Source organism: Helianthus annuus, chromosome 17 (genome assembly GCF_002127325.2).
Source record: "Helianthus annuus cultivar XRQ/B chromosome 17, HanXRQr2.0-SUNRISE, whole genome shotgun sequence".
Classification (NCBI taxonomy): domain Eukaryota; kingdom Viridiplantae; phylum Streptophyta; class Magnoliopsida; order Asterales; family Asteraceae; genus Helianthus; species Helianthus annuus.
Window position 1 is genome coordinate 46465969 of NC_035449.2, and position 12285 is coordinate 46478253.

Genomic DNA, 12285 nt, shown 5'->3' on the forward strand with positions numbered 1-12285 from the left:
AATCGAAGTTCGTTTGAGTCGGTTCCCCACTGTTCCCCACTTTTTTAGTGTTCCCCAATGAACCTCACACTATGTTCAGTTATACCATATAATTTTTGCAAATGTTGAACTAAACATGATTGTACTTGCTGTTTTGCAATGTTAGTATTAGTAGTGCACTTGTGTAGTGCTATAACAATTACATTTGGTCTATACATATGATTTGCGGCCTGGGCTTAAGTTCTATACGGGCCGGGCCTTTAATCAGGGGCCCATAGCTTTTTACTGGATGCTAGAAACTATTCACTTATGTTCTAAAATATTATCAGGCTTGTTCTGTCAATTGTCAAATAGCATCCATTCTATAACTGGTATATATATGCTTTTATGAAGCTTAATATTGCATTATTATTTGAACACTAATAGCTCCTCGTGTTTTCATGCTATTCGAACTTTCGTTGTAATATTAATCGAACATGTTATGATGACTTCGGGTAGGCCTTTGTTTTCAAAATGTGTGGTTCAATACGCCTAAATCATTGACACTTGAAACTGGATATGAAGATTTTATAACATAAGAGCTATTATATCATTTATATCCAACAAACCGGGATATCAACTGTTCAAGTAAGCAAAAATTGTTGTTACCAAAATCGATTTCTGGCCAATATCGTATGCCATAAGTACATGGAACTCACATTGTTTGTTGTGTTTGAATGTTAAGTGGTGTTTTCGAAGCCATGACTCTGACCGATATTTCATGGGCCTTCTCTAACGTCTCAACCACTTGACCCATTGACGGTCTTTCTGGTTTGTGTCCTGTGCATGACATTGCTAGCTTAAACACAAGTTCAAAGGCTTCTGTAGAGTATTCACCTTCAAGCTTCGGATCAGCGAATCCTACTACGCTTCCACCTCTGGTTAGTGACTTCGCCTGTGTGATTTTTTAATCTTTAGATTTTATTTGCTTCTCTATACAAAAAGTGAAAAAAAATTACTAACAAAAAGATATTTACCGTCCTCACTAATGACATCGGTTTGTTTGCATTCATGTTTATAACTTTCTTTCCGGAGATAATTTGTAGAAGCACTATTCCAAAACTATACACATCACCTCCTGAATTGACTTGACGGTCACTTTGGTATTCGGGGTCAACATAACCGAATGTTCCTCGGACCTCTGAGCTTGCATATGTTTCTCCAATGTCAATAACCTTGGACAATCCAAAGTCAGATAACTTGGCCTCAAGTTTTGGCCCTAGGAGTATGTTTGTCGGCTGCAGTTTTATATAACAATTAGTTACAAACCAGAGACATTAATCTTTCAAATTATTAATCTCAATTTAAACCTTAATATCCCGATGAACAATGCAACCCTCTGAATATGTGTGGAGAAACCAAAGTCCTCGAGCGGAATCTACTGCAATCTCAAGCCTTTGAATCCATGACAACGCTTTATCCTTTCCTGATTATGAATGAACTCATCAGAAAGATGATCAAATTAAGGCTTACCATGGAAAAGAGAAACTATATGTGTTCAAATGTTACCGAAAAGCCACTCTGCGAGATTTCCATTGACACATAGTTCATAAATGAGGAAGCATTCATCCCCATTGTCACAATACCCTAGCAATGTAACCAGATTCGGATGTTTAACAAGCGCTAGATTCTTAACTTCCCTCAAAAAAGTTTCTACAAATTCCTCATTGACGATATGCTTGATGGCAACACGTCGTTTATTTTTTAGCCTGCCTCTATACACCTTGCCTGTTATGTATAATGGGAGAATGTTTATTGTATTTTTATATATTCTACAATTACAACATACGCCTTTATATAGGCCATTACATATGAAAGGAGTTAAATGTACAGGAGGTAATTATGCCTATATACAAGAGAATTGATTGATTGAGATTTAAATTATAATTAGGGTGATTGAGCCTTGACTTAGGAGAGATTTGAGGCATGTAATTGGGATGGAATATTCTATTCCCTTATACGCCCCCGCAAGATGGAGGATCCGTCGGATACACCAATCTTGGACCGATTACGTAAAAATGGGGCTCTCGTCAAAGGTTTAGTAAGCATATCTGCTAGTTGATCCTGTGAGTTGATGTGAAGGACACGTAGTTTTCCAGCTGAGACTTGTTCTCGTACAAAGTGGTAGTCAAGTGCCACATGCTTCATGCGAGAATGGTAGACCGGATTTGCACATAGGTATGTAGCGCCTGTATTGTCACAATATAGAGTTGGTGTAACTGTTGATGAGATTCCAAGATCTTGTAATAAGTGTTTAGTCTATGTGAGTTCGGCGGACGCATTTGCTAAGGCTTTATATTCTGCTTCAGTGGATGACCGAGAGACCGACTTTTGGCGAGCGGATTTCCATGAAATAATATTTGTTCCTAAGTAGAGAATATAGGCTGTAGTAGACCGACCAGAATCATGTACACCACCCCAATCCGAATCAGAGAAGGCCGAGAGATTAAGCGAGGAGTTGCGATTTAGGAAGAGTCCATGATGAATGGTTCCTTTAAGGTAATGAAGGACACGTTTGAGAGCTTGCCAATGTGTTTGGCGTGGGTTGTGCATGAATTGAGATAATTTGTTGATCGCAAAGGAGATATCTGGGCGGGTGAAAGATAGATATTGTAAGGTTCCCACAAGTTTCCTGTACGGTGTGGCATCCACCGAAGGAGAAGGATCAGAAACGGTTAATGGTTCGGTAGCACTTAGGGGAGTAGTGACATCTTTTGCACCGTCCATGTGAAATTGTTCCAAAAGGTCTTGGATGTAACGGTGTTGAGACAAGAATAGTCCACTTGGTGTAGGAATAACTTCTACACCGAGGAAGTGATGTAGCATGCCAAGGTCCTTGATGGAGAACTTGGTACCTAAGGCTTGAATTAAGTGATTAAGAAAGTTGGTGTCATTTCCCGTGAGAACAATATCGTCAATATAAACCATAAAATAACACGTGATATTTTAATGTTGGTAGATGAAAAGTGATGCATCGGCTTGGGATTTCCGAAATCCAAAGCGAGTGAGAAATTGAGTGAGCTCATTGTACCAGGCACGAGGAGCTTGTTTTAGCCCGTATAGAGATTTTTTAAGTTTGCATATGTGTTGTGGGTAACGAGGATCCTCGTAGCCTGGTGGTTGAGTCATAAATACGTCTTCATGTAGTGTGCCATGAAGGAAGGCGTTATTAACATCGAGTTGACGCAAAGGCCAATTTTTAGAGAGGGCTATGGAAAGGATGGTTCGAATAGTGATTGGTTTTGTAACCGGATTGAAGGTGTCAAAGTAGTCCTTCCCGTGTTGTTGAAGAAAACCCTTAGCCACTAGACGAGCTTTGTATTTGGCAATGGAGCCATCAGGATTGCGTTTGATTCTAAAGATCCATTTGCAACCAATTGGTTCGTGGGAAGTAGGTGGAACTAGTTCCCATGTTTGATTGTGTAGGAGAGCGTTAAACTCAGAGTCCATAGCACGTCTCCATTGTGGATTCTTAGATGCTTGCATATAAGTAGTGGGTTCAATGGTGGGCGGTAAAGGATGTAGGGTGGTGTGGTTTAGAAGGTTGGGATTGTAGTATTTGGGATTTGGTTTTCGGGTTCGGGATGGACGGGCTTGTTCAGGAGCCGGAGTGGAGGTGGGTGCGGTTGAAGTGTGGGTAGAGGAAGTTGTATCTGTTTCATGGTGAGAAGGTGTAGAGTGATGTTCATTAGGAGTGGAGGGAGTTGGAGATGGGTCAGGTTGGTAGGCTGATGAAGGTGAAGGATGGGATGGTGATGTAGTGGGTTGGGTGGATTCGGTTGTAGGTGTAGGGCTAGGCGTGGGTTCAGTGGGTGAGTCGGGTGCGGTGGGAGCTGAAGTGGAATGATTTTGTGGTGTTGGTACTTGAGGAGGAGGAAATGAGTTGGAAATGAGTGTAGGGTGAGGCAAATGTGTAGAATGCTTAGGATGAGTTGAGGGAGATAAGGTGCAAGGTTTATGAGTTGGAGGTGGAGGCATGAAGGAATCAACAGTGGGCAAGGGAATTGGGTTTGGTTCACTTGTTGTGAATGGGAATATGTGATCAATGAACTCTACGTGGCGAGAGTGATAGAGGCGATGAGTGGTAGGATCATAGCATTTATAGGCGGATTTAGAAGACGAGTACCGAAGGAAAATGCACTTGGCAGACCGAGGGTGTAGTTTGGAGTTGGCATATGGACGAAGCCATGGGAAGCACAAGCAACCAAACGGCTTAAGTTTATTGTAAGCGGGAGGTGTTTTATACAACTTTTCAAATGGTGACAGGTAGTCAAGAATCGGTGTTGGAAGACGATTAATTAGATGGACGGCAATTTGAAATGCGTGAGACCAAAAGGTTAGGGGAAGATTCGCATGGTGCAAAAGGGATAATCTGGTTTCGACTATGTGTCGATGGCGTCGTTCGGCCACTCCATTTTGTTCCGGAGTATGTGGCGGAGTTGTAAAATGAGAAATTCCATGCTTTTGAAGGAAGGGAAGGAGACCAATGTATTCGCCCCCATTGTCCGAGAAAAGGGACACTAAAGGAGTATGAAAAAATTTTTCAACAAGAGCTTTAAATTGTGGAAATAAGATGGAGACGTCCGATTTTCTCTTTATAGGGTATAACCACGTATATTTTGTGTAGAAATCAACAAAAATAACATAGTATTTGAAACCGTCACTTGAGAGTTGTACGGGACCCCAAACATCCGAATAGACCAATTCAAGAGGTTTAGTTGCTCGAAATGAATTTTCACCAAAAGGTTGTTTATGGTTTTTATTAATTTTGCAAGCATCACAATGAAATAAGTCGTTGGACAAGTTATTGTATTCAAAGCCTAACTTATTTAGTAAATTTTTTAGAACTTTGATGGATGGATGTCCAAGCTTGTGATGCCATGAAAGGAGAGAACTAGAAGACTTGGTTGCTGAATTGACTTGCATCGGATGGCAAGGGTTTGGTGTCGCATAGTAGACATCGTTAATGTTGACTCCCCGCATGAGTCGCGCCCCCGTGCGAAGGTCCTTTACAAAGAAATGAAACGGAAAAAATTCACCAGAAACGTGATTAGTCTTGCAAAGTTTTGCTACGGAAATAAGATGATTACGTAACTTGGGAACAAGGAAGATATTAGGTAATTTAAGTGAACGAGTGGGAGTCGGAATAGAACCGTGACTGGTGTGAGTGATAGTGAGAGTATTACCATTTCCTAGAATGATCTCATCAGGCCCGTCATATTCGGAGAGATGGTGCACAAAGGTCTGGTCGGGGGTGGCGTGGTCGGATGCACCGCTGTCAAACATTAGAGAAGAGGACGAGGACGCCATGGTAGAGTTGACTGTGGAGTTCGTTGCTGAAGTAGCCAAGGCAAGGTTATTGTTTTGTAGAAACCTTGCAAACTTGCGACAGTCCTTGGTATCATGTCCTGGAATGCTGCAAAACTGACAAAACAAGTTGTTACGGTTAGTGCGATAATTATTGGTCGAGCCATTGTGATTGGCTGTTGTGAGGTGTCGGTGACCAGAGGCAGTTGGCCGATTGGAAAACCGGGCAGCAGTGTTGGGTCGGTATTGGTTGCGCGGGCCTTGTCTTTGGGCTGTGTTAACAGTAGTAAGAATCGGGGCAGGTTTGGACTCCAAGAGAGATCGCTCATGGTCAATGAGTTTCTCATAGAGATCCGAAAAAGTAATAGAAGTTTGTATCGTCTTGAGTGCTGCAGTGATTTCTTTATAGTCTTCACCAAGGTGTGCAAGAATGTGGGCTGTGAGATCATCATCGTCAACCGGTTTTTGAGCCAGTGCCAGTTCATCCGCAATGGATTTCATCTCATTGAGATATTCAGCTACGGGTCGGGAGCCTTTGTTGGTGGTGGATAGTTTGGTGCGGAGCGAGATGATGCGAGAGCGCGAGACGCTAGCATAGCTCTCGGAGAGGCGCTGGAAGAGTTGTCGTGCGGTATCGGCTGAGGAGACGAGTGGCTGAATAGTATCGGAGCAGCTTCCGAGCAGCTACCCGAGCAAGATCTGGTCTTGGCGATACCAGTCACGATATTCAGCATTTGGTTTTCCATCAAGATCTTTCGGTGGTGGGTCAGATAAACCATCAACGAATTGTTCAAGTGCGAGGCCCCGTAGAGTGGATAGGACCTATTTTCGCCATGAAGGGAAGTTGTTGGTGGTTAATTTGGTTGGGAAGTGGGTGTGCGTGGAGAGTTCGATGAATTTGGTGGAGGTCGACATTGTTGCAGGTTTGAAGTGCACTGTGCGGGGATAGGATCGGAAGGGAAAAAAAATCTCAGAGGAGAGGATTGGCTCTGATTACCATATAATGGGAGAATGTTTATTGTATTTTTATATATTCTACAATTACAACATATCTATACATATAATAAAGCAAACCAATAGTGGACACGTGTCATTCATTGAAACTATCTATTTTGTTGTTTTCCCGCCTCTTTTCCCTCCTTAATTATCTCCTACTTAATTATAAATACATATTTTTATATAATTAAATATATCCATTATCTCCTCCTTAATGATCTCCTACTTAATTATAAATACTTATTTTTATAACTAAATATTCATTATATAGATATTAATAAATGATAAGACTAAAATTCAAAGATATATAAAAATAATCTATTCACTTCACATAAAATTATCTTTAAATTATATAAAGAGTTAATTACATACTTTGTGCAAACCACAGGGACTAACTATGTAATTAACTCTTATATAAATAAAATATTAATACATGTGATTTTCAGTATTCTCCATCGACTTTTTTTAACGAGTTAATTATATAGTTAGTCCCTGTAGTTTGCACAAAATAACAGACTTAGGTACTAATAGTTTAAAGTCACCTTCTAGGGTATTAACTTTTTATTTTGTAACATTTGGACTAACTATGTAATTTTTTTAACCCTCTCAACCTCACTTATTTACATGACATATATTATCCCTACATACTTTTGTATGTTCTTTTAGCTAAGAAACATCTGAATAATCTATCTATATAATTAATACAAATGGATCGTTTTGTCAATCAATATATTGATTAATATAACAGGTTATTTATTAATAATAATTTCAATGATTATTGCTCTATAATTATTTTATTTCTTTTTTTTTTGCTTCTCTTATATATTTAATATTCTTTTTTCTTAAATCTGTCTTTTATTTTTTTGCTTATTAATAACTATTTAATATTACATTGATTCAACCATGTATAACACACAAGTTTCTAACCTATTAATAAAAAAATAAATAAAGTAAAATGTTATAACTTATGTAATACACAAGCATCTAATTTAACTTAATAATAAATAAAAAACAAAGTAAAATGTTACATCAAAGTTCATTTTTTTTTCTAAAAACATATATTGATAATTGTGTGTGTTAGTTGATTACATTATTCGTATTTAAGTCATGTAATACACGTGGTTATTCAATCTTGCAATGTACGGGTTTTTAAAGATGTAACTTTTTTATTACTTAGTATATAAAATTATATTTATTCAGCCCGTGTAATACACGGGGTTCTAACCTAGTGCCTTTATATAGGCCATTACATATGATAGGAGTTAAATGTACATGAGGTAATTATGCCTATATACAAGAGAATTGATTGATTGAGATTTAAATTATAATTAGGGTGATTGAGCCTTGACTTAGGAGAGATTTGAGGCATGTAATTGGGATGGAATATTCTATTCCCTTATATTATGCTCTCATTACATTAGTGTTTAGCTAAAGATTAATACAACATAATGCCATATTGGCAGTTTGGCACACGCTTGTTTCGTTACATGTTTTGGGCATAACGTAGATAAATGCGTACCTGCTGTTCCTTCACCAATGTAGTTTGATTGGTCCAAGTTGTTAGTAGCATCATGGATATCCTTAAGCGGAACCTTAAGATATTCAGACTTCTTTGGCAGATCACGCTTCGTGGCTGTCAAACAAAAGATATGAATTTACACATGTTTGTTCTTGATCTAGAGTTTCACCGTATGACTAAGGCAGTAGATGTACCGTCTTCCTGTGCTTTTGCACGCGAGTTCTGACATCGTCTTACAATGATATATACACAGACTATCACTAATGCTAAAAACCCTGACAGCGGTCCAACTATCACTGTTTGAGCAACAAAGCAATCATTTAGTATGATTCATATCAGGGGTCGATATACGTCGTTGAAACCAACTGAACCACCCAAAACAAAGCAAGTTAACCAGTTTGGACGGTTTCAGATTCATACGGTTTGGTTTTGGTGCGTTGACAGTTTAAGAGTTCGACCGGCAGTTTGGAACTTGGAATCGGCCATTTAACCTTATTTAATCTTTTTTACTTTTGGAATATGCACTTGTATATATATTATAGTTTATAACCATGAATCATCTTATTATTTAATTTTTTTTTAATACAAACCAATGATTTTGAAAAGAAAAGTTCAAACCGCCAAACCGCTAACGCCAAACGGTCTGGCCGACTCATCTAACCTGGCCTGTTTGGTTTGAAGTTTCCTGAAACTGTAGTTAGCCGTTCGGCCCGGGATTTTCGAGTTGCATTATAACATTTTCATTTTACGCGGTTACAAATAAAACAAGATACATAGAAGAGCATACCAGCTGTCTCCTTCTTTTTTTCTTGTGCACTGGTGTCAGCATATACCTTAAAACCTGTGGAGAATGATGAAGAGGTTTAGTGTGTCTCCAAATACAAAGTATAACAAGAAACAAAAAATGTTAACTTTTTTTTTTTAATCTCTCTAACAACAAATTCATATGTGATATGTTTGTGCTCTCAACTTTTAATGTATCTCATTACCGTTGGTAACATTGCCAAGGCATCTACGAATGTTCTGCGCCCAAATCAAGTCATCGATTCGACTAGTGGTTAACGAAGTCAACACCGCAAATCTGCATAAATCAGCATCATCTCCAGCTTCTATCCCTCTGATCTCATTCCAACTCTTCACACATTTTTCACATGAACCTTCACGACGGTCAAACAAACCGCAGCCTGTCGATAGACCTATAACTTCATCACCAAGCTTATTAAGCACATCTTGAACCAAAAAACCTGAGCAGCCTTTTACACCACTGGTTATGGTTAGCTTATCAATCCCACAACTAAAAACATCTGTTATGTTGTTCTTAATCTTGTTCAAGCAACTTGTTTGTTCAGTCGAGTTCAAGAAGATTCTTCCGGTCTGATTTGCACGTGCAGCTAGTGCATCGAGGTAAATGTTAAACGGTTCTTTACAACATTTATCTAGTAAAAAATCGTTCCATGTCCCTTCTTCGCATGTCGAATTTAGTACGGTTGTGAGGTTCTTGAATTCTAGTGGACAGTGAGTTGAAGAAGGCTGGGAAACTGTGTTTTTGATTGGATTACTAAACCAAAAGAACAGAAAGATGAATGATGTATGAATGATCATTTGAGAATCCATCAAAAGTGGCATATTTTGAGGAAAATATGGAGTTAAAATGTGGAGTTTTGTTTATAGGGAAAGTGGTTGAAGTGAAGAATGTTGTTAGGCTGAAGGAGTATTGGGTACAACGTTATAAGTCACTAAACTATGTAATAAAAGTATTGTTATTGTGTTGTCCGGACATTCTTGTAGTCATTGGAGAGACAGGTATAGTTGGCGGCGAATCAATTATGAAGGGATATCCAAAGTAGTACTAATTACATGTTTGCTTGGACACCCTTTTATTTATTTACACACCCTTTGCATCTATACTTACGTATAGCATATCCAAAGTAGTACTAGTTACATGTTTGCTTGGACACCCCTTTATTTATTTACACACCCTTTGCATCTATACTTACGTATAGCATATCCAAAGTAGTACTAGTTACATGTTTGCTTGGACACCCCTTTATTTATTTACACACCCTTTGCGGCTTTGCATCTATACTTACATATAGCCAGTGGCGGACCCAAGCCTACTTCAAGATGGGCGGGCGCACCCCCGGGAAAAAAAAATTAGTGTTAAATTCCATCGAAAATCTTGTCCGCACCCCTTGGAATTTTTCATCCGCACCCCTTGGATTTTTCGACCGCACCCTTGAACGCACCCCTTAGGTAAAAAGTGTTATCAATTTATATTTTAATTTTTTTTGGTAAACTCTTATTTAAAAAAAAAAAATACTACCTAAATTATATAACTTTTAATAGCTAACTAACTAAACCCAAATACCCATACATTTATCCACTTATAATTCCTAACTAGCTAGCCCACTAAGTCTTAGCCCATTAATCAAACCCAACAATATTTCAAACTATAATAAAATAATTAAAGCCCAAAACCTTTAGAAATTCTCTCCTGCTCTCTCTCTCTCTTGCGTCCCTGCACTGCCAACGAACAACATCACCAAGCGACAACAGTCCAGCAGCCGGCGACCACCGTAATCAGCCACCATACCACCGTCGTTTGACACCAAATCTAACCGGAATCCGAACACGGGTAAGTTTCTTTGTTATTTTGATGATTTTGGTTGATATTATAGGAGAAAAAAAAGTAATAAAGTTGTTAAATAGGCTTGAAATTTTGTGTGTTTTGACGTTGTTTATGGTTTTTTAGATGATTTTTAGGGTGATTATATGGTTTATATATTTTTAGGGTGATTACAACTAACATTGTGATTTCTAGGCTTGAATAGTTGAAAATTAAAATTGAAACATTATGTTATGGAGCGATAAACTTATGTTATATAGAGAAAGAATTGTTTAAAAATTTAGTTTTAAATGATGTTTTGGATAGATTTCAAAAAATGAAAAACCCGTAGGGCGTCGACGTTTTAATTATGTTTGTAACAAAGTTTACATGTTTTTTATTATTATATAAATTTAGTTTGATGTTCGTTTGTTTTACATGACCCGACACGACCCGATACGAACACATTTTTTTACTCATATACCTAGAGGCCTAAAATTTTTAAAAATGTTCCGCACCCCCATGGAAAAATTCCTGGGTCCGCCACTGCGTATAGTGATACACATAAGAGAACGTTTTAATGGCCAGAGAACATTTTGTTAGATTTTGTCTGACGGTGTGCCTATACGCCACTTATAGAGCTATACTACTCAAAAACGACCATCGTTAAACGACACGTATTAAATTGTTCTTTTTAATTATTATAAACATATTTATATAAAATTGTTTTTTGTTAACAAATTTTATAAATATTTTGCCCAAAATTTATGAATAAACAAAATAAACAAATTTATATTTTTTTTTTTGAATAGCAACACAGAACCATTTTATTACTTCAAACCAAAGCTTCATAGCAAGATGCTATGAGAGCCCTACACAGTACAACAAAGTTTAAAAGAAATTACAACGTTAAACTATAGATTATCTTCACCAAGAGAAATATATCCAACTCTTCCATGAATTCAATTGCACTTTAGACTTATGCTTCATCCATAAAAAATATTCCTCCTTTATCTCCTCGATCATCTTGTAAATTTCACCGTTTCTTCCTTGAAAAATCTTTTCATTTCGGTTCTTCCATATGATCCATGTTGTCAACAGAAATATAGCATGCACCGCTTTCTTCCTTTTCTTTGGCCAATTCTGTTCGTCGAGTTCACTAAAGATTTCCCCAAGTGTTTCCTTTTGTGTAATTGTTGGTGCTTTAACCCATAGACCGATTTGTTCCCATAAACCCTTCGCTTCTCTACACTTAACTAAAACGTGGTCCGGCGTCTCATCCTCTTGATCACACAACCTACATCTACCCGAGGGAATCGGTACTCCTCTTTCCCTTAATTGTGTAGCCGTCGGTATCCTCCCTTTTAAAACTCTCCAAACAAACATGGTACACTTCTGAGCGGCCCAATTGTTCCAAAAGTAGTTGTCCGCCGGTTCGTTTAAATCTATGTTTCTTGACAGTGTACCGAGAAATCTTGATCTTTTTCTCCTTTCCATACCCACCTGTCGCTATCCCCCGAAAGATTTATCAGATTTAATGTTGCCATTAATTCATCAGCTTCTTGATTTTCCTGTGCTGTACTAGGGACTTTCGACCAAGCCCAATCCCAAAGCACTCCTCCATTGATTCGCTTATAATTTTCCTCAACTTTTGCTCTTTTATTTTTCGCTAGTTCGTAAAGTTGCGGGAATTTATCTCTTAGTGGTTTATCTCCAAACCATACGTCAATCCAGAACATTGTTTTATTGCCGATACTGATTTTACTGATGAGGTTTTTTTCGATCTCCACACCCCTTTTAGCCATGTCTTTTCTTGATTCCACAATCGTTTTCCATACAC

The 12285-nt window shown here is 38.1% G+C and overlaps 1 protein-coding gene across 1 annotated transcript; it reads right to left on the bottom strand.

The window, feature by feature from the left end:
• Window positions 1-566: 566 nt before the first annotated feature.
• LOC110924127 (probable receptor-like protein kinase At5g59700) lies at window positions 567-9753 on the bottom strand. Its single transcript, XM_035987046.1, has 8 exons — window positions 8830-9753; window positions 8628-8681; window positions 8035-8136; window positions 7841-7954; window positions 1528-1746; window positions 1329-1444; window positions 996-1256; window positions 567-913 (listed from the first exon to the last, which is right to left on the bottom strand). The coding sequence occupies exons 1-8, from the start codon at window positions 9464-9466 to the stop codon at window positions 674-676; spliced, it is 1743 nt and encodes a 580-aa protein (XP_035842939.1). The 5' UTR covers window positions 9467-9753; the 3' UTR covers window positions 567-673.
• Window positions 9754-12285: the final 2532 nt, after the last annotated feature.